Source organism: Salvelinus namaycush, chromosome 6, assembly GCF_016432855.1.
Source record: "Salvelinus namaycush isolate Seneca chromosome 6, SaNama_1.0, whole genome shotgun sequence".
NCBI lineage: Eukaryota > Metazoa > Chordata > Actinopteri > Salmoniformes > Salmonidae > Salvelinus > Salvelinus namaycush.
Genome location: NC_052312.1, coordinates 49,332,540 through 49,355,382, shown reverse-complemented (window position 1 = coordinate 49,355,382; position 22,843 = coordinate 49,332,540). Strand labels below are relative to the sequence as shown.

Here is a 22,843-nt window from a genome sequence, read left to right as displayed (position 1 = left end):
GTAGTACTGTCCTACTATATAAGACCTTTGATTGGTCAGCTTGGTAGTACTGTCCTACTATATATAAGACCTTTGATTGGTCAGCTTGGTAGTACTGTCCTATTATATAAGACCTTTGATTGGTCAGCTTGGTAGTACTGTCCTATTATATCAGACCTTTGATTGGTCAGCTCGGCAGTACTGTCCTATTATATAAGACCTTTGATTGGTCAGCTTGGTAGTACTGTCCTATTATATAAGACCTTTGATTGGTCAGCTTGGTAGTACTGTCCTACTATATAAGACCTTTGATTGGTTAGCTTGGTAGTACTGTCCTACTATATAAGACCTTTGATTGGTCAGCTTGGTAGCACTGTCCTACTATATAAGACCTTTGATTGGTCAGCTTGGTAGTACTGTCCTACTATATAAGACCTTTGATTGGTCAGCTTGGTAGTACTGTCCTACTATATAAGACCTTTGATTGGTCAGCTTGGTAGTACTGTCCTACTATATAAGACCTTTGATTGGTCAGCTTGGTAGTACCGTCCTACTATATAAGACCTTTGATTGGTCAGCTTGGTAGTACTGTCCTATTATATAAGATCTTTGATTGGTCAGCTTGGTAGTACTGTCCTACTATATAAGACCTTTGATTGGTCAGCTTGGTAGTACTGTCCTATTATATAAGACCTTTGATTGGTCAGCTTGGTAGTACTGTCCTACTATATAAGACCTTTGATTGGTTAGCTTGGTAGTACTGTCCTACTATATAAGACCTTTGATTGGTTAGCTTGGTAGTACTGTCCTACTATATAAGACCTTTGATTGGTCAGCTTGGTAGCACTGTCCTACTATATAAGACCTTTGATTGGTCAGCTTGGTAGTACTGTCCTACTATATAAGATCTTTGATTGGTCAGCTTGGTAGCACTGTCCTACTATATAAGACCTTTGATTGGTCAGCTTGGTAGCACTGTCTTACTATATAAGACCTTTGATTGGTCAGCTTGGTAGTACTGTCCTACTATATAAGACCTTTGATTGGTCAGCTTGGTAGTACTGTCCTACTATATAAGACCTTTGATTGGTCAGCTTGGTAGCACTGTCCTACTATATATAAGACCTTTGATTGGTCAGCTTGGTAGTACTGTCCTATTATATAAGACCTTTGATTGGTCAGCTTGGTAGTACTGTCCTACTATATATAAGACCTTTGATTGGTCAGCTTGGTAGTACTGTCCTATTATATAAGACCTTTGATTGGTCAGCTCGGTAGTACTGTCCTATTATATCAGACCTTTGATTGGTCAGCTTGGCAGTACTGTCCTATTATATAAGACCTTTGATTGGTCAGCTTGGTAGTACTGTCCTATTATATAAGACCTTTGATTGGTCAGCTTGGTAGTACTGTCCTACTATATAAGACCTTTGATTGGTTAGCTTGGTAGTACTGTCCTACTATATAAGACCTTTGATTGGTCAGCTTGGTAGCACTGTCCTACTATATAAGACCTTTGATTGGTCAGCTTGGTAGTACTGTCCTACTATATAAGATCTTTGATTGGTCAGCTTGGTAGCACTGTCCTACTATATAAGACCTTTGATTGGTCAGCTTGGTAGCACTGTCTTACTATATAAGACCTTTGATTGGTCAGCTTGGTAGTACTGTCCTACTATATAAGACCTTTGATTGGTCAGCTTGGTAGTACTGTCCTACTATATAAGACCTTTGATTGGTCAGCTTGGTAGCACTGTCCTACTATATATAAGACCTTTGATTGGTCAGCTTGGTAGTACTGTCCTATTATATAAGACCTTTGATTGGTCAGCTTGGTAGTACTGTCCTACTATATAAGACCTTTGATTGGTCAGCTTGGTAGTACTGTCCTACTATATATAAGACCTTTGATTGGTCAGCTTGGTAGTACTGTCCTATTATATAAGACCTTTGATTGGTCAGCTTGGTAGTACTGTCCTATTATATCAGACCTTTGATTGGTCAGCTCGGCAGTACTGTCCTATTATATAAGACCTTTGATTGGTCAGCTTGGTAGTACTGTCCTATTATATAAGACCTTTGATTGGTCAGCTTGGTAGTACCGTCCTATTATATAAGATCTTGGATTGGAGTACTGTCCTACTATATACGATCTTTGATTGGTCAGCTTGGTAGTACTGTCCTACTATATACGATCTTTGATTGGTCAGCTTGGTAGTACTGTCCCAGCAGGCAATACTAGTTAAAATGACATCATCACAACCGGGTCTAGTTGTTAACTGGTTGGAGAAGTACTCAGTCAGAACAATAGTACTAAACACTGAAGTAGTGGCACACTTCATAACGGAGGCTTCATAAGCGTACTATTTGGTGTAGGGTGAAGTTGCACCAAGACACTGATCTTTGATCAGTTTAGCATTTTCCACACTCATGGTTAAGGTTAGGATTGGGGGAGGGGAAGCGGATACTAGATCTGTACCTAGGGAAACCTTCACCCAGGAGCCAGTGTAGTAGTACTGACTCAGAGAGGAAGTCAGCATGGTAGTGGTACTGACTCAGAGAGGAAGTCAGCATGGTAGTAGTACTGACTCAGAGAGGAAGTCAGCATGGTAGTAGGACTGACTCAGAGAGGAAGTCAGCATGGTAGTAGGACTGACTCAGAGAGGAAGTCAGCATGGTAGTAGTACTGACTCAGAGAGGAAGTCAGCATGGTAGTAGGACTGACTCAGAGAGGAAGTCAGCATGGTAGTAGTACTGACTCAGAGAGGAAGTCAGCATGGTAGTAGTACTGACTCAGAGAGGAAGTCAGCATGGTAGTGGTATTGACTCAGAGAGGAAGTCAGCATGGTAGTAGTACTGACTCAGAGAGGAAGTCAGCATGGTAGTAGTATTTACTCAGAGAGGAAGTCAGCATGGTAGTAGTACTGACTCAGAGAGGAAGTCAGCATGGTAGTAGTACTTACTCAGAGAGGAAGTCAGCATGGTAGTAGTACTGACTCAGAGAGGAAGTCAGCATGGTAGTAGTATTTACTCAGAGAGGAAGTCAGCATGGTAGTAGTACTGACTCAGAGAGGAAGTCAGCATGGTAGTAGTACTTACTCAGAGAGGAAGTCAGCATGGTAGTAGTACTGACTCAGAGAGGAAGTCAGCATGGTAGTAGTACTTACTCAGAGAGGAAGTCAGCATGGTAGTAGTAGTCGGACAGCTTGTCCAGGAAGGAGCGTGGCTCCAGGATGAAGGTGGGCAGGACCACTTTAGACAGGTCCATCCCAGGCCTGACCTGCTTCAGCAGCGTCCAGATCAGAGACTTATTCTCCTCCGACACCGTCTCTGTCTGGGACGCCTCACCAGCCTGGGACACACACATATAAAGGTTTGGTGATTTACTGTACACACCACACACACTTCATATTGAATGAATTCTGGGGTTAGTCCCGACCGGGTGTTGAAGCCGCTTCAGCAACTGTCAAGCCAACATCGCAGCTGTTGCGCCAAGAGATCCAAACCTCCTGATGAGGTTGCTAGGTGATGGGCTATGTAAGGTCACAGTATTCACATAGGGTTGGAGTATATACCTATACGATACAAGCACATTATGGAGTTGCTCCAACGTGATATTATTCAGTATGAACATCTCTCCGGTCTGAAAAACTTCCTCAGTTATCAATCAGTTCATTATTCACATCTTTGGTCTTCCCATTTTAGCATCTGCTGGCTGTTTAATTCGAGCCATCGAAAATGACAATTCTAATTCACCACAGAACAGCTGGGAGGGATTTCACGCAGGCAGGCATACACGCGCAAACCCCCCCCTTCAAATATAATTTCTTCATGCCCTGCCTGTGGCACTTGGCTAAGGCTATATTAACAGTGCTGAAGATGACATAATCATGAACAAATGATTTAGGAAGCTCCATCAAACCTCTAAAGACTTGTTGACAAGTCGAACCCTGATGGAGTACGGTCTTGTCACGTGTAACATTCTACATACTGCAGCGGAACTGTGGCAGAAGAGATGGACGTCCTGATTACTTGTCTATTGCAATTTAGGTTCCAACGTGTCAGAATAAAATACATTAGACAATGGGACATAAGACAGAGACAATGGGACATAAGACAGAGACAATGGGACATAAGACAGAGACAATGGGACATAAGACAGAGACAATGGGACATAAGACAGAGACAATGGGACATGAGACAATGGGACATGAGACAGAGACAATGGGACATGAGACAGAGACAATGGGACATAAGACAGAGACAATGGGACATAAGACAGAGACAATGGGACATAAGACAGAGACAATGGGACATAAGACAGAGACAATGGGACATGAGACAGAGGGTTAGAGAGAGATCACAGACAGGTTGATTTAAGGGCTGTCTGAGGCTTCACTCTGATGACTGCTGCTCACACACACCACTCTGATGACTGCTGCTCACACACACCACTCTGATGACTGCTGCTCACACACACCACTCTGATGACTGCTGCTCACACACGCCACTCTGATGACTGCTGCTCACACACGCCACTCTGATGACTGCTGCTCACACACACCACTCTGATGACTGCTGCTCACACACACCACTCTGATGACTGCTGCTCACACACACCACTCTGATGACTGCTGCTCACACACACCACTCTGATGACTGCTGCTCACACACACCACTCTGATGACTGCTGCTCACACACACCACTCTGATGACTGCTGCTCACACACACCACTCTGATGACTGCTGCTCACACACACCACTCTGATGACTGCTGCTCACACACACCACTCTGATGACTGCTGCTCACACACACCACTCTGATGACTGCTCTCACACACACCACTCTGATGACTGCTGCTCACACACACCACTCTGATGACTGCTGCTCACACACACCACTCTGATGACTGCTGCTCACACACACCACTCTGATGACTGCTGCTCACACACACCACTCTGATGACTGCTGCTCACACACACCACTCTGATGACTGCTGCTCACACACACCACTCTGATAACTGCTGCTCACACACACCACTCTGATGACTGCTGCTCACACACACCACTCTGATGACTGCTGCTCACACACACCACTCTGATGACTGCTGCTCACACACACCACTCTGATGACTGCTGCTCACACACACCACTCTGATGACTGCTGCTCACACACACCACTCTGATGACTGCTGCTCACACACACCACTCTGATGACTGCTGCTCACACACACCACTCTGATGACTGCTGCTCACACACACCACTCTGATGACTGCTGCTCACACACACCACTCTGATGACTGCTGCTCACACACACCACTCTGATGACTGCTGCTCACACACACCACTCTGATGACTGCTGCTCACACACACCACTCTGATGACTGCTGCTCACACACACCACTCTGATGACTGCTGCTCACACACACCACTCTTGATGGATGCCTCGACTCTGCTCCTTTCACTTCTCTTTCAACCAGTGTGGCGGCAGCTAGCCTAGCGGTTAAGACTGTTGCGCCAGTAACTGAAAGGTGTCTGGTTCGAATCCTCGAGCTGGCAAGGTGGAAAAATCTGCCGTTCTGCCCTTGAGCAAGGCAGTTAACCCCCAACAACAACTGCTCCCCGGGCTCCGATGATGTCGATTAAGGCAGCCCCCCGCACCTCTCTGATTCAGATGGGTCGGGTTAAATTCATTCAGTTCCCAGTATCATCTCATTTTAAACCAAGGTTTATCAAGTGTTCCCACTGTGTTCAAAGAAATGCCACTTGTTTTCTCTTAAGTATATTCTCTGAGGCCTTGAATCTTAAAAAATAACAAATCAAGCTGATTCTCTTCAATGTTACTGAGTCAAACTTTCCTTGGGGGAAAATTCTCACATCGCTTGTCCAATCAGATGCATTTATACAGAGTAAGCTGGGCTCAGTCCCCCTGACCAATAAGAGCCAGCGGTACTGACTACGCTCATCATCATTCCTCACCTCTCCCAGCTCCTCGTGGGACTGTTCCAGGTACGGAGTCTCCCGCAGGGCCTCGTTGGGGTCAAGGTCAATGTAGGAGTCATCCTGACGTTCCGACGTGTCACTGTCACTCTCCTCGCTCTTCCCCAGACCCTCCACGTCTGACTCCTCGTGGTCCTGCTCCCCCTCCCGGTCCGACTTGTCTGAGTACAGGTCAGGGTCCTTGAACTGGTCACTGTCGTTGAACCTAGCGGGAATAACAAGGAGGGTGGATTCAAAGAAGAGTTCACACTAAACCCTTATTTTGTAAAACACAACAATCACAGTTTTTGCCCTGCACTGAAAGTGAAGTGCATCTAGAAAACTTGACTGCTGCTGACATGCAAAACAAATTGGCATTGTACTAACAGTGGACTAATGAACAAAATACTAAAAGATAACTTGCTATTACCACTACCAATAGCACAGTGCATTAATACAGAGCTCCTCATGCCTTACTGCATAAAAGTCTTTTTGAGCAATCCCTGCAGAGTTGACAAAAGTACAGAAATTCTCCACAGTAGCCAAATCCCCCAGTACAACACAGATCCTTTGAAAGTTCAAAGCCTCAAGAAGACAGTGCTCTCCTCTCGAAAAGGACAACACATGCAATCTTTACAAACTACAATCAACTCCGATGCATTCACAGATAACAGATAGAACCAGTCAGACAACCAGTCGTCTCAGGGGAAATGTAACCTCACAAAGCACATGGAAATAGACCACAAGAGCTGAAACAGACTGCAGACGAGGGAAGAAGACAGATCTGCTGCTCCACTTAGAGATACAGAGAGATTGGCTCAGGCCAGGCTTGTAACAGCTCCACATTCAAATATACAACTAATCATGGTCATCAGTCTGAACTGAGTCATGGGTGTTGCTGCAGAGGCTGGAACCAGAGCTTGCACACCCAGTAGCTCTCCAGAGGACTTTTCACACTACTGAGCTGAACCGAGCAGTACCGCGCTGGCCTGGTTACACATCCAACACACTACTGAGCTGAACCGAGCAGTACCGCGCTGGCCTGGTTACACATCCAACACACTACTGAGCTGAACCGAGCAGTACCGCGCTGGCCTGGTTACACATCCAACACACTACTGAGCTGAACCGAGCAGTACCACGCTGGCCTGGTTACACATCCAACACACTACTGAGCTGAACCGAGCAGTACCGCGCTGGCCTGGTTACACATCCAACACACTACTGAGCTGAACCGAGCAGTACCGCGCTGGCCTGGTTACACATCCAACACACTACTGAGCTGAACCGAGCAGTACCACGCTGGCCTGGTTACACATCCAACACACTACTGAGCTGAACCGAGCAGTACCACGCTGGCCTGGTTACACATCCAACACACTACTGAGCTGAACCGAGCAGTACCACGCTGGCCTGGTTACACATCCAACACACTACTGAGCTGAGCCGAGCAGTACCGCGCTGGCCTGGTTACACATCCAACACACTACTGAGCTGAACCGAGCAGTACCGCGCTGGCCTGGTTACACATCCAACACACTACTGAGCTGAACCGAGCAGTACCGCGCTGGCCTGGTTACACATCCAACACACTACTGAGCTGAACCGAGCAGTACCGCGCTGGCCTGGTTACACATCCAACACACTACTGAGCTGAACCGAGCAGTACCGCGCTGGCCTGGTTACACATCCAACACACTACTGAGCTGAACCGAGCAGTACCGCGCTGGCCTGGTTACACATCCAACACACTACTGAGCTGAACCGAGCAGTACCACGCTGGCCTGGTTACACATCCAACACACTACTGAGCTGAGCCGAGCAGTACCACGCTGGCCTGGTTACACATCCAACACACTACTGAGCTGAACCGAGCAGTACCGCGCTGGCCTGGTTACACATCCAACACACTACTGAGCTGAACCGAGCAGTACCGCGCTGGCCTGGTTACACATCCAACACACTACTGAGCTGAACCGAGCAGTACCGCGCTGGCCTGGTTACACATCCAACACACTACTGAGCTGAACCGAGCAGTACCACGCTGGCCTGGTTACACATCCAACACACTACTGAGCTGAACCGAGCAGTACCACGCTGGCCTGGTTACACATCCAACACACTACTGAGCTGAACCGAGCAGTACCGCGCTGGCCTGGTTACACATCCAACACACTACTGAGCTGAACCGAGCAGTACCGCGCTGGCCTGGTTACACATCCAACACACTACTGAGCTGAACCGAGCAGTACCACGCTGGCCTGGTTACACATCCAACACACTACTGAGCTGAACCGAGCAGTACCGCGCTGGCCTGGTTACACATCCAACACACTACTGAGCTGAACCGAGCAGTACCGCGCTGGCCTGGTTACACATCCAACACACTACTGAGCTGAACCGAGCAGTACCGCGCTGGCCTGGTTACACATCCAACACACTACTGAGCTGAACCGAGCAGTACCGCGCTGGCCTGGTTACACATCCAACACACTACTGAGCTGAACCGAGCAGTACCGCGCTGGCCTGGTTACACATCCAACACACTACTGAGCTGAACCGAGCAGTACCGCGCTGGCCTGGTTACACATCCAACACACTACTGAGCTGAACCGAGCAGTACCGCGCTGGCCTGGTTACACATCCAACACACTACTGAGCTGAACCGAGCAGTACCGCGCTGGCCTGGTTACACATCCAACACACTACTGAGCTGAACCGAGCAGTACCACGCTGGCCTGGTTACACATCCAACACACTACTGAGCTGAACCGAGCAGTACCACGCTGGCCTGGTTACACATCCAACACACTACTGAGCTGAACCGAGCAGTACCGCGCTGGCCTGGTTACACATCCAACACACTACTGAGCTGAACCGAGCAGTACCACGCTGGCCTGGTTACTGATCCAACACACTACTGAGCTGAGCCGAGCAGTACCACGCTGGCCTGGTTACTGATCCAACATAGTTGAACCCTGCTGAGGAGGATAGTATTAAAACATCTGAGCCGGCTCAGTTTGACGAGGGTTGGTACAACCGTGGCTGGGCTAGAGCGGAGAGACCGTACTGTAGGCTGGGCTAGAGCGGAGAGACCGTACTGTAGGCTGGGCTAGAGCGGAGAGACCGTACTGTAGGCTGGGCTAGAGCGGAGAGACCGTACTGTAGGCTGGGCTAGAGCAGAGAGACCGTACTGTAGGCTGGGCTAGAGCAGAGAGACCGTACTGTTGGCTGGGCTAGAGCAGAGAGACCGTACTGTAGGCTGGGCTAGAGCAGAGAGACCGTACTGTAGGCTGGGCTAGAGCGGAGAGACCGTACTGTAGGCTGGGCTAGAGCGGAGAGACCGTACTGTAGGCTGGGCTAGAGCGGAGAGACCGTACTGTAGGCTGGGCTAGAGCGGAGAGACCGTACTGTAGGCTGGACTAGAGCGGAGAGACCGTACTGTAGGCTGGGCTAGAGCGGAGAGACCGTACTGTAGGCTGGGCTAGAGCGGAGAGACCGTACTGTAGGCTGGGCTAGAGCGGAGAGACCGTACTCTAGGCTGGGCTAGAGCGGAGAGACCGTACTGTAGGCTGGGCTAGAGCGGAGAGACCGTACTGTAGGCTGGGCAGACTCACTGGAAACCCTGCATGTTGTGGGCTCGCAGCAGGCTGTAGAAGTTAATTTGGGAGCTCTCCCCGGCCGTGCTGGCCAGCTCCTCCTTGCCCTCTCGGATCATGGTCCGCTTCAGGAGGCCGGAGCACTTCAGAGCCAGCTCCAGAGCATCCATCCAACAACGGCCTGGTGGAGAGAGACAGGGGAGTTGACAGGTTACACTAGAGTCCTACACACGTACAGATAACCATTCCCACATGGAAGAACAGGAAACACATACAGATAACCACACCCACATGGAAGAACAGGAAACACATACAGATAACCACACCCACATGGAAGAACAGGAAACACATACAGATAACCACTCCCACATGGAAGAACAGGAAACACATACAGATAACCACTCCCACATGGAATAACAGGAAACACATACAGATAACCACTCCCACATGGAAGAACAGGAAACACATACAGATAACCACTCCCACATGGAAGAACAGGAAACACATACAGATAACCACTCCCACATGGAAGAACAGGAAACACATACAGATAACCACACCCACATGGAAGAACAGGAAACACATACAGATAACCACACCCACATTGAAGAACAGGAAACACATACAGATAACCACACCCACATTGAAGAACAGGAAACACATACAGATGACCACACCCACATTGAAGAACAGGAAACACATACAGATAACCACACCCACATTGAAGAACAGGAAACACATACAGATGACCACACCCACATGGAAGAACAGGAAACACTTGCATGCACACATACACACACAAACATGGCCACACTAACAGACACAGCACAGACTGCAGACTAAAGCATTCAATCATATAAACACAAATTGGTGGGAAAAAACTATATTGAACAAATCTGAAAACACATCAGCGTCCTGTCTCTTACCGTCTGACTCAGAGGTGGCGCGGAAGATGAGGTGGCTGCCGGGTAATGGCTGTGTGATGGAACCCACCGCCTCTCCTTTAGGACCCTGACACACGGAGAGAGAGGAGGAGGGGGGGAGGAGAGAGGGTTTGGTAAACATCCACTCTGGAACATTATACAACCACTATGGCACTGACAGCTATCACCAAGCCAAAGTCCATGGGAAGGTGTGTGTGTGTGTGTGTGTGTGTGTGTGTGTGTATGTATGTATGTCCAGCTGAACATGACTCATCACATTCCCCAAGGGTGAAAGAATGGGTCCTGTTGGCAAGTCCCTTTGATGACACTGATGTCCAGTTTGGCCGTCCAATAGGGAGGGTGCTTTGTTTAACAATCCCTTTATTGATTGGTTGGAGGGTCATTCATATGGCGTGCATGCATCCTAATGGCACCATACTCTGGTTCTTATTATGTAAATATTTCACGTTAAGGTCTACCTACACCTGTTGTATTCGGCGCATGTGACAAATAAAATTTGATTTGATATTCCCTTTAAGTGCATTACTTTTGACTAGGGCCCATTGATGCCATTTGGGATAAACCCATAGTCCATTTTACAGTGGTAAGGGTGTGACAGGTCGTGCCTACTAATGACAAAAGGTTTAGGGCAGGGTTCCCCAACTGGGGCCAGTGGATGGTTTTAATTGTTGGACATAAAATACTGGAAATCAGCTCCAATTGATTTTTATTTTGGAAATCTCTTCTCAAGTATCCCCGTGCATTATATAGAGATGTGATCGTAAGCAAATGTAAGCAAGGTTTGAAATGATTATGTTTTAGTTAAATATTATATCTGTTTGGGCTTCTAGCGGTCAATTTGCAGTCTACTAATTATTAGTAATTATGTTCCGGCCCCCCAACCAGTCGCTCAACAATAATAAAAGCATCCCACGGCTGAATCTAGTGGATGATCCCTGGTTTAGGGGGCATCGTTATACTGTCACTACTACCCTCACAACATATTTACATGGTAGATGAAACACTGAAGTGCTGTCGCTCCAACTGAGATTTCCACGGTGACAACTTCACACAGAGATGAACCTAATGTGATAAAGCAGGTAAAACGTGCAGCAATTATCATCTGGAATGTGCAGAACCTTCAGCTAGACAATCTACATGTTAATTGTGTGCATCATTATGTTAACATTCTTATTGACAGGGGAGGAAAGGGGGGAAAATGGAATATTTAATTGTATTTAATTGAAATGAAAGACCCAGAACTTTGACCAGGATGTGACGGCTGAAGCGCGTCTGGCTAATCAAAAGGTTTTATCTTGTGGTAATTGAATAGTCTTGAGTACCAGTCTCTTTAGCTAACATTCCACTCCTTGCCATTGCCAAAAAGATTGGCCTTTCGGCAATCTCAACGTTCAATATGCGCTGGATTTACAGCAGAGGTGCTCATACATGGTTTAGTTGACAACGTCACGAAAACAATGTGCGCGTTTCAATGGGGCAGAAGTCTGTGAGTTGTTGAGATTCTGGATGGTCAGATAGCTAGCTACGATGACAAGAGGCTGCCGCGTGGGGAATCCTAGGCGGCGTGTTTCAGCTTGTTCTTGATCTGTGAGTTGTTGAGATTCTGGATGGTCAGATAGCTAGCTACGATGACAAGAGGCTGCCGCGTGGGGAATCCTAGGCGGCGTGTTTCAGCTTGTTCTTGATCTGTGAGTTGTTGAGATTCTGGATGGTCAGATAGCTAGCTACGATGACAAGAGGCTGCCGCGTGGGGAATCCTAGGCGGCGTGTTTCAGCTTGTTCTTGATCTGTGAGTTGTTGAGATTCTGGATGGTCAGATAGCTAGCTACGATGACAAGAGGCTGCCGCGTGGGGAATCCTAGGTGGCGTGTTTCAGCTTGTTCTTGATCTGTGAGTTGTTGAGATTCTGGATGGTCAGATAGCTAGCTACGATGACAAGAGGCTGCCGCGTGGGGAATCCTAGGTGGCGTGTTTCAGCTTGTTCTTGATCTGTGAGTTGTTGAGATTCTGGATGGTCAGATAGCTAGCTACGATGACAAGAGGCTGCCGCGTGGGGAATCCTAGGTGGCGTGTTTCAGCTTGTTCTTGATCTGTGAGTTGTTGAGATTCTGGATGGTCAGATAGCTAGCTACGATGACAAGAGGCTGCCGCGTGGGGAATCCTAGGCGGCGTGTTTCAGCTTGTTCTTGAGACCACGTCTTGTTTTGAGGTGTTTGACTGATTTCATGGCAATGCTAATAGGGCACAAATGTGCTATCTAGCTAAACAACAACTGTAACAATATGAGAGACAAGTGCTCATTGTGCAAATGTATTTGTTTTCAATAAACACTGGAGCTGAAATATAGTTAACATGTTGTCAACAATCTAAGCCAACCCGTCTGTTTTGCCCCATAGTTGTGCAGGCGTCCCTTTTGTTTCTAAACAACCAACCCCTCTATTGGTTGTTGGAAATAACAATAACATTATCCATGAAAACATGTGGAGCCTCGAAAATAGAATTAGAATTTAGAACAAAGTCAAAAACAAACATTTAGCTGTGAGCTAGACAAGTAGTTGTACTAAGAAGTTTTGTGGTTGGAATGTATTTATTGTATGCATGTATTTAATTGGAGAATTTAGATGTGAGCTAGCAACTTTTGAAAGACTGGTTTTCTTTGGACAAACAAAACACGGTTGCTTAGCAACATGATACAAACTCGGATAGCTGTAAAAGGGATGGAATGAATGATTGAATGTTCGCATGTGAAGATGGCAGAAGGGCCATGGAGTAGGGAGTGGATTAGCTAAAGAGAGCGGTACTCAGGTTAGTCATTTAATGATGTCTGAACAAAAATGTACTTAGGCAGTATTATACCAGAGTATTATACCAGTGTGCAGACAGATTTATGTTTTTGTTCTACATTATCCTGTCTGATCCAGCATTTGGGACAAGGGGCTTTTATGGATGTGCACATACCACTCCATTAAATGAAATGATGTCTCCCTTACCTAAGGCCATTGTGCAGGTCTGACTAGAAACTCTATCGCTCTCCATCTTATCATCATTATTATCTGAAGTTGTGGAAGCCATCGCCCAACAGATCACCTTGAATTAGTTGTTGTTTTTAAAGCGACTTTAAGACGCTGTTGTAATGAAAAGCTCTATATAAAATAAATGTACTATTATTATTACCTTGACTGCCCAGATGGACTGCTCCAGCGGGTGGAAGAGTTTGAAACAGAAGCCGTCCTTCTTTGAGGGTCTCTCGATGAGCTCACAGGCGTTGAGCAGCACCGTGCCCACCCACTGGCCGTTCTTATGGGTCTTGTAGATGAGAAGAACCCCCGGCTTCAGCACACACCACAGCTTGGTCCAGCTCTTCAGAGTACCCCGGATCTGAGGTGCAGACACGTGGCCAAACACACACACTCAGACATAAAATACACCAAACATCATGTCTAATAAACTATGTTCAAATATCTATTTCACTTTTGAAAATTCTGGAGAAACTTCAATAGATTCTTATGGCTTTACAGTTTGTTGCATGTACAGTAATATTCAAGTAATTGCAGCACATGGCCCACGCTGTGTACAGTCCAGAAACAAGAAGTAGGGCAAGTCGAACCTTGAGCCAGTCAGCCATGACAATAACAGAGGGGTCTGTGATGGTGCTGAGGAGCTCCTTGGTGGCTCTCTTCTTCTCTTCACGGTAGTTCTTCTTCTGTACCTGCAGGGGCCACACACAAACATCACGCTACAGTGTTTCCCCTAGCTGTACCTGCAGGGGCCACACACAAACATCATGCTACAGTGTTACCCCTAGCTGTACCTGCAGGGGCCACACAAAAACATCACGCTACAGTGTTACCCCTAGCTGTACCTGCAGGGGCCACATAAACATCACGCTACAGTGTTACCCCTAGCTGTACCTGCAGGGGCCACATAAACATCATGCTACAGTGTTACCCCTAGCTGTACCTGCAGGGGCCACACATAAACATCATGCTACAGTGTTACCCCTAGCTGTACCTGCAGGGGCCACACACAAACATCACGCTACAGTGTTCCCCTAGCTGTACCTGCAGGGGCCACACATAAACATCATGCTACAGTGTTCCCCCTAGCTGTACCTGCAGGGGCCACACACAAACATCATGCTACAGTGTTACCCCTAGCTGTACCTGCAGGGGCCACACACAAACATCATGCTACAGTGTTACCCCTAGCTGTACCTGCAGGGGCCACACACAAACATCATGCTACAGTGTTACCCCTAGCTGTACCTGCAGGGGCCACACACAAACATCATGCTACAGTGTTTCCCCTAGCTGTACCTGCAGGGGCCACACACTAACATCATGCTACAGTGTTTCCCCTAATGTCTAGAGTCCTGTCCAGGGGTTGTACTTCTACATCAAGCTGCTCACGCTACAGAAACAGGCTCCTGCCCCAAGGGCCGTTCTGACAAGCTACTTACTATAAGATCATCCGTAGGCTGGTCTCTGCTGTTAGTCTCCCTACTTACCTTGAGCGACTCCTTCTTGGTGAGCTTGTTACCGGACGACGAGACATCCTTGTCGGAGCCATTGTAGAGCTTGGACTCTGACTGTGGAGACATGGAGGAGGAAGTGAGCTTATAGTCAGCTGGGAATGTCTCACTAGTACCCTTCTAACCTATGAGACAAACAGCTTCTGTTTCTGGTCACACTAGGACAGAAGTCTTACTGTATTACTGGATGTGATGAGCATGTGGGGAGCTGTCTGGCCCAAAACGCAGAGCTGTCTGGCCCAAAACGCAGAACTGTCTGGCCCAAAACGTAGAGCTGTCTGGCTCAAACTGGGGAGCTGTCTGGCTCAAACTGGGGAGCTGTCTGGCTTAAACTGGGGAGCTGTCTGGCTCAAACTGGGGAGCTGTCTGGCTCAAACTGGGGAGCTGTCTGGCTCAAAACGGAGAGCTGTCTGGCTCAAACTGGGGAGCTGTCTGGCTCAAAATGGGGTGGGTGGGTGCTACACATTGGCGGTTGGATGAGGTGAGTTACCCCTCTTACTATGTAAAGCACTTTGAGTCCCTGGGAAAACATTCCCATCCAATAGACTGCTGTATTAGAGTTGGCTGGGCGACACTCAAACTTTAGCACCAGTCAGATTGATTTACGCAATCATACTAGGTACACACACACTCATCTGGAGTCTGGAGTCACCCTTGGTTTAAGACAACCCCCTGCTTTTTTGGCTTCTGAAGTGAATCTCAATAAAGGAGCCTTGAGAGTATCCTGACACCTGGAAGACAACAGGCCTCTAATACCACCATGACAACAGCCCCCAATGGAAGTCCTGCAATAGTAATAGCAGTCTCAGTTGAGGCTACCACGAACAACGCTGTGGGCCTTACCTTATGCCCTGCTCAGCCTGTCAAGCCCTTTGTTTAGTCCTGCGCTAGCTTGGCTAACGCTAACCAAGGAGCTGGATTCTACACAGGCATGACTCTTAGCTGAAGCCAGGGCCTAATAGAGTTCCATTAGCAGAGAGTAGACAGAGAGAGCAGGGTGAGAGCTTCATGAGGCAGGGCCACTTAACGGCTCAGAAAAAAACTGGTAGGTACAGGAGAGGGGGAGGGGGAGAGGAGAGTACTGGAGTAAACAGGAGGGGAGAGGACTGGAGTAAAGAGGCGAGGAGAAGACTGGAGTAAAGAGGAGAGGAGAAGACTGGAGTAAAGAGGAGAGGAGAGTACTGGAGTAAAGAGGAGGGGAGAAGACTGGAGTAAAGAGGAGAGGAGAAGACTGGAGTAAAGAGGAGAAGACTGGAGTAAAGAGGAGAGGAGAAGACTAGAGTAAAGAGGAGAGGAGAAGACTGGAGTAAAGAGGAGAGGAGAAGACTGGAGTAAAGAGGAGAGGAGAAGACTAGAGTAAAGAGGAGAGGAGAAGACTGGAGTAAAGAGGAGAAGACTGGAGTAAAGAGGAGAGGACTGGAGTAAAGAGGAGAAGACTAGAGTAAAGAGGAGAAGACTGGAGTAAAGAGGAGAGGACTGGAGTAAAGAGGAGAGGACTGGAGTAAAGAGGAGAGGAGAAGACTAGAGTAAAGAGGAGAGGAGAAGACTTGAGTAAAGAGGAGAGGACTGGAGTGAAGAGGAGAAGACTGGAGTGAAGAAGACTGGAGTAAAGAGGAAAGAGCAGAGGACTGGAGTAAAGAGGAGAGGACTGTAGTAAAGAGGAGAGGACTGTAGTAAAGAGGAGAGGACTGGAGTGAAGAGGAGAGGAGAAGACTGGAGTGAAGAAGACTGGAGTAAAGAGGAAAGAGCAGAGGACTGGAGTAAAGAGGAGAAGACTGGAGTGAAGAAGACTGGAGTAAAGAGGAAAGAGCAGAGGACTGTAGTAAAGAGGAGAGGACTGTAGTAAAGAGGAGAGGACTGTAGTAAAGAGGAGAGGACTGGAGTAAAGAGCAGAGGAATGGAGTAAAGAGCAGAGGACTGTAGTAAAGAGGAGAGGACTGTAGTAAAGAGGAGAGGACTGGAGTAAAGAGCAGAGGAATGGAGTAAAGAGCAGAGGCCTGGCGTAAAGAGCAGAGGACTGGAGTAAAGAGCAGAGGACTGGAGTAAAGAGCAGAGGACTGGAGTAAAGAGCAGAGGACTGGAGTAAAGAGCAGAGGACTGGAGTAAAGAGCAGAGGACTGGAGTAAAGAGCAGAGGACTGGAGTAAAGAGGAGAGGACTGGAGTAAAGAGGAGAGGACTGGAGTAAAGAGCAGAGGACTGGAGTAAAGAGCAGAGGACTGGAGTAAAGAGGAGAGGACTGGAGTAAAGAGCAGAGGACTGGAGTAAAGAGGAGAGGACTGGAGTAAAGAGGAGAGGACTGGAGTAAAGAGCAGAGGACTGGAGTAAAGAGCAGAGGACTGGAGTAAAGAGGAGAGGACTGGAGTAAAGAGCAGAGGACTGGAGTAAAGAGCAGAGGACTGTAGTAAAGAGCAGAGGACTGGAGTAAAGAGCAGAGGACTGGAGTAAAGAGCAGAGGACTGGAGTAAAGAGGAGAGGACTGGAGTAAAGAGGAGAGGACTGGAGTAAAGAGCAGAGGACTGGAGTAAAGAGGAGAGTACTGGAGTAAAGAGGAGAGTACTGGAGTAAAGAGGAGAGGACTGGAGTAAAGAGCAGAGGACTGGAGTAAAGAGCAGAGGACTGGAGTAAAGAGGAGAGGACTGGAGTAAAGAGCAGAGGACTGGAGTAAAGAGCAGAGGACTGGAGTAAAGAGCAGAGGACTGTAGTAAAGAGGAGAGGACTGGAGTAAAGAGGAGAGTACTGGAGTAAAGAGCTGAGGACTGGAGTAAAGAGCAGAGGACTGGAGTAAAGAGCAGAGGACTGGAGTAAAGAGCAGAGGACTGGAGTAAAGAGGAGAGGGTTGACATAAAGAGGAGAGGGTTGACATAAAGAGGAGAGGATTGACATAAAGAGGAGAGGACTGTAGTAAAGAGGAGAGGACTGGAGTAAAGAGGAGAGGACTGACAAAGAGGAGAGGACTGACGTAAAGAGGAGAGGACTGGAGTAAAGAGCAGAGGACTGGAGTAAAGAGGAGAGGGTTGACATAAAGAGGAGAGGACTGTAGTAAAGAGGAGAGGACTGGAGTAAAGAGGAGAGGACTGGAGTAAAGAGGAGAGGACTGACAAAGAGGAGAGGACTGGAGTAAAGAGGAGAGAACTGACGTAAAGAGGAGAGGACTGGAGTAAAGAGGAGAGGACTGACAAAGAGGAGAGGACTGGAGTAAAGAGGAGAGCAGAGGACTTGAGTAAAGAGGAGAGGACTGGAGTAAAGAGGAGAGGACTGGAGTAAAGAGGAGAGCAGAGGACTGGAGTAAAGAGGAGAGGACTGACATAAAGAGGAGAGGACTGGAGTAAAGAGGAGAGGACTGGAGTAAAGAGGAGAGCAGAGGACTGGAGTAAAGAGGAGAGGACTATTCTAACACCTACCATCCAAACTAAATTCAACAGCAGTGCCTAACATTGACTGATTGGTCTGCTGATTTTCTCTTTAGTCTGAACTCACTTGAAAATAAGAACAGGAAATGCTTGAGGACATTGAAAATGTTGAGGACTACCTTGATTAGGTACTGTATTAAGAAGGTGGGACGTGCCACTGCAGGTTCTGAAGACTAAAAATCAACCAACATTTTTTTTTTTTTTTTAAAGTGATGCAAAGTTTTCAGTGGAGGTGGAATTACACTGAGGACAGTGAAGAAACATCAAAACATTGTCTCAGTTGATAGCTTTGAAGATCGTGACACAGCAAGTCTTTCAACTAGTCAAACTTCTTTGCATTTTTATCTAGTCACCCTTGTCAGCGGCATTTGATTAGCCTACGTGGGGTGCTCATAATGTGAATGCTGCATCAAAAGCCAAGCACTTCAGCTGGCTAAATCAACATGGTGTCTTGAGACATCTTAACTCTGGAGAGGTCCAGCGCTAGAATCCACAGAGATGAAGCCACTATAGTAATATTCACCTGGTCCTCAGACATCTCCTTCATAACATCCAAAATAAGGAGATATACTGAACTTAGTTCATCTCATTCCTAGTTTGAGATATGCACAATGTAAACCTTTTTCTGGCTGGTGTATTTGTTTTGTTACTGTCCTGTGTTGTGGTTGTCTATAGGCATGTCTGTATTTATGTATATATTTATGCTGTCACTGTTTTATTATTGGAAAAACATTACAGCCACTGCCTATGGAACAAATATACCGCTGTAGTGTGGGTTCAAATCCAGCCCACTGCTATTTCAGCACACTCCTCTCTTTCTCTCTCCTATTCAATGGAATCCACCAACCAGGATTTCTAGAAACCCTTGGATGTCTGGGAAAGTAAGCAGAATTGTGCAACCCTAGGCCTTAGTTCTCATTGGAAGTTGAACAGTGGGTTCTGTTGAGGCCTAGTCTGGAACGGTTGTGTTTCTGTGTTTGATGACGGTTTGATGTACATGTGATTAATAATGAATGAAGCTCACAGCCGTGGCGAGGTTGTAGTTGTTGGCTTGTTCTTTTACAGTAACTCCCTTACTCTCTGGTCTCATTAGCACTATGTCTTACACACTGAAATGGGGTTTCATCAGCACCCTCCCTTCCTACTCTCCCCCTCTCCTCTCCTCTCCTACTTGCTCATAAAGAGTTGATGGTAAAGCATGAGGCTTTAATGGTTGGGGACTTTGGCCAAAGAAATAAAGTCGATTTCAAAAGTTTCTGCTTCAGAGTGAGTGGATGGGTATGTTTTCTGACCTTGTACATCCTGTAAAGAGAGAAAGGAGAGGAGAGCTGTGAGAGGAGAGGAAGTTTGGGGTGTATTTTTGGACCGTACCTTGCTCTTGGATATGGAGTGAGAGGAGTCCTCTTTCGGAGGCAGGGAATCTTCTTTCCCCCGGTCGAAACCTGAAGAGAGAAACCAATCAGCCCAAACGTCATCCATGTGTCCCTGAGGCACTGAAATGGTGGAGGGTGAAGTTGCCCCTAGACGCTGATCTTGGGTCAGTTTTGCATTTCCCCCACTAATGGTTAAGGTTCGGATTGGGGAAGGGGAAGCTGATCCTAGATCTGTACCTAGGGGAAACTTTACCCCAGAGCCACCTAACACCGTCCGTCAGCAAGGTCAGACTAAATGGAGAGTACTTTCCAGCAAGCCAACCACAGCTGAGCTCCCCCTTTAAAATCCCAGTGGCTGTTGTGAGAGAACAGCAGCAGTCCCCTGTGTACAGGCCCTGCTCTTTACCAGAAGCCTCCAGTCCCTCTGAATATTTAATGGCCAGTGCCTCCATCGTCACAGCCCATTTTGTAATGAGCGCAAAGTCAGGAAGGACAGACACAGAGGCACACAGCTATAGATTGATAATATCATTTGGATTAGTGATGCGGGAAAAAAATGTTTGGTTACAAATCACAATATTATTTTTGGATGATATATCAACATTTGACTCAAAGTAGCGCGACTGTAGGAAGACTGTTTTTCATCCTATAGCTTGTTCTCCATCTTCTTTTGAAATAGTGAGCCAACATGTTTTCAGCACTTCTATTTCCCTGACCAATCGAAACTCATTTTCTCATGCTCTCGCTCGTCTCTGCAGCAGACATAAGGTGAGCAATATGTTTGGAATATCAAATCGATGTAAAATCACAGTATCGAATCACACTACATATAAAATCACAATACATGTACACTACCGGTCAAAACTTTTAGAACACCTACTCATTCAAGGGTTTTTCTTTATTTTTTAAAAACTATTTTCTACATTGTAGAAGAATAGTGAAGACATCAAAACTATGAAATAACACATATGGAATCATGTAGTAACCAAAAAATGGTTAAACAAATCAAAATATATTTTATTTTTGAGATTCTTCAAATAGCCACACTTTTGGCATTCTCTCAACCAGCTTCACCTGGAATGCTTTTCCAACAGTCTTGAAGCAATTCCCACATATGCTGAGCACTTGTTGGCTTCTTTTCCTTCACTCTGCGGTCCGACTAATCCCAAAGCATCTCAATTTGGTTGAGGTCGGGGATTGTGGAGGCCAGGTCATCTGATGCAGCACTGTATCACTCTCCTTCTTGGTAAAATAGCCCTTAACCAGCCTGGAGGTGTGTTGGGTCATTGTCCTGTTGAAAAACAAATGATAGTCCCACTATGCGCAAACCAGATGGGATGGCGTATCCCCACACCTCATTAAGGCTTTACGTTAGGAAATTCACATGCAGAGATCATCCATTCATCCACACCGAATCTCACAAAGACACAGCAGTCGAAACCAAAAAGCTCCAATTTGGACTCATCAGACCAAAGGACAAATTTCCACCGTTCTAATGTCCATTGCTAGTGTTTCTTGGCCCAAGCAAGTCTCTTCTTCTTATTGGTGTCCTTTAGTAGTGGTTTCTTTGCAGCAATTCGATCATGAATGCCTGATTCACACAATCTCCTCTGAACAGTTGATGTTGAGATGTGTCTGTTACTTGAACTCTGTGAAGCATTTATTTGGGCTGCAATTTCTTAGGCTGGTAACTCTAATGAACTTATCCTCTGCAGCAGAGGTAACTCTGTGTCTTCCTTTCCTCTGGTGGTCCTCATGAGAGCCAGTTTCATCATAGCGCTTGATGGTTTTTGCGACTGCACGTGAAGAAACTGACAAAGTTCTTGAAATTTCCCGTATTGACTGACATGTCTTAAAGTAATGATGGACTGTCGTTTCTCTTCGCTTATTTGAGCTGTTCTTGCCATAATATGGACTTGGTCTTTTACCAAATAGGGCTATCTTCTGGATACCCCCCTACCTTGTCACAACACAACTGATTGGCTCAAACGCATTAAAAAGGAAATAAATTACACAAATCAACTTTTAAGAAGGCACACCTGTTAATTGAAATGCATTCCAGGTGATTACCTCATGAAGCTGGTTGAGAGAATGCCAAGAGTATGCAAAGCGGTCATCAAGGCAAAGGGTGGCTACTTTGAAGAATCTCAAATATAAAATATATTTTGATTTGTTTAACACTTTTTTGGTTACCACATGATTCCATATGTGTTATTTCATAGTTTTGATGTCTTCACTATTACTCTACAATGTAGAAAACAGTAAAAAAAAGAAAAACCTTTGAATAAGTAGGTGTTCTCGACCCTTGGACCGGTAGTGTATTTGCACATAAGTATCAAATCAAATACAATTGGTGTAGACTTTACAGTGAAATACTTGCTCACGAACCTTTCCTGAAGATGCAGAGTTAAAAAATGATAATAATAATAATAATAAAGAAATACACAAGATGGAGCTATATACAGGGAGTACCAGTACCAGATCAATGTGGAGCTATATACAGGGAGTACCAGTACCAGATCAATGTAGAGCTATATACAGGGAGTACTAGTACCAGATCAATGTAGAGCTATATACAGGGAGTACCAGTACCAGATCAATGTGGAGCTATATACAGGGAGTACCAGTACCAGATCAATGTAGAGCTATATACAGGGAGTACCAGTACCAGATCAATGTGGAGCTATACACAGGGAGTACCAGTACCAGATCAATGTAGAGCTATATACAGGGAGTACCAGTACCAGATCAATGTGGGGCTATATACAGGGAGTACCAGTACCAGATCAATGTGGAGCTATATACAGGGAGTACCAGTACCAGATCAATGTGGGGCTATATACAGGGAGTACCAGTACCAGATCAATGTGGAGCTATACACAGGGAGTACCAGTACCAGATCAATGTGGAGCTATACACAGGGAATACCAGTACCAGATCAATGTGGAGCTATACACAGAGAGTACCAGTACCAGATCAATGTGGATCTATACACAGGGAGTACTAGTACCAGATCAATGTGGAT

General features: G+C 46.5%; 1 protein-coding gene across 1 annotated transcript in view; it reads right to left on the bottom strand.

Moving 5' to 3' along the window:
* Positions 1-20,270, bottom strand: part of LOC120049172 (oxysterol-binding protein-related protein 8-like) — a 31,195-nt gene extending 10,925 nt beyond the window's left edge. Inside the window, exons 1-10 of the mRNA XM_038995401.1 lie at positions 20,225-20,270; positions 19,817-19,887; positions 15,011-15,091; positions 14,303-14,314; positions 14,111-14,212; positions 13,678-13,881; positions 10,486-10,570; positions 9,578-9,740; positions 5,961-6,186; positions 3,147-3,331 (exon numbers count right to left, since the gene is read on the bottom strand). Coding sequence (XP_038851329.1) covers positions 3,147-3,331; positions 5,961-6,186; positions 9,578-9,740; positions 10,486-10,570; positions 13,678-13,881; positions 14,111-14,212; positions 14,303-14,314; positions 15,011-15,091; positions 19,817-19,887; positions 20,225-20,270 — 1,175 coding nt within the window. The remainder of the gene's footprint in view (positions 1-3,146; positions 3,332-5,960; positions 6,187-9,577; positions 9,741-10,485; positions 10,571-13,677; positions 13,882-14,110; positions 14,213-14,302; positions 14,315-15,010; positions 15,092-19,816; positions 19,888-20,224) is intronic.
* Between the last annotated feature and the right edge of the window lie 2,573 nt (positions 20,271-22,843).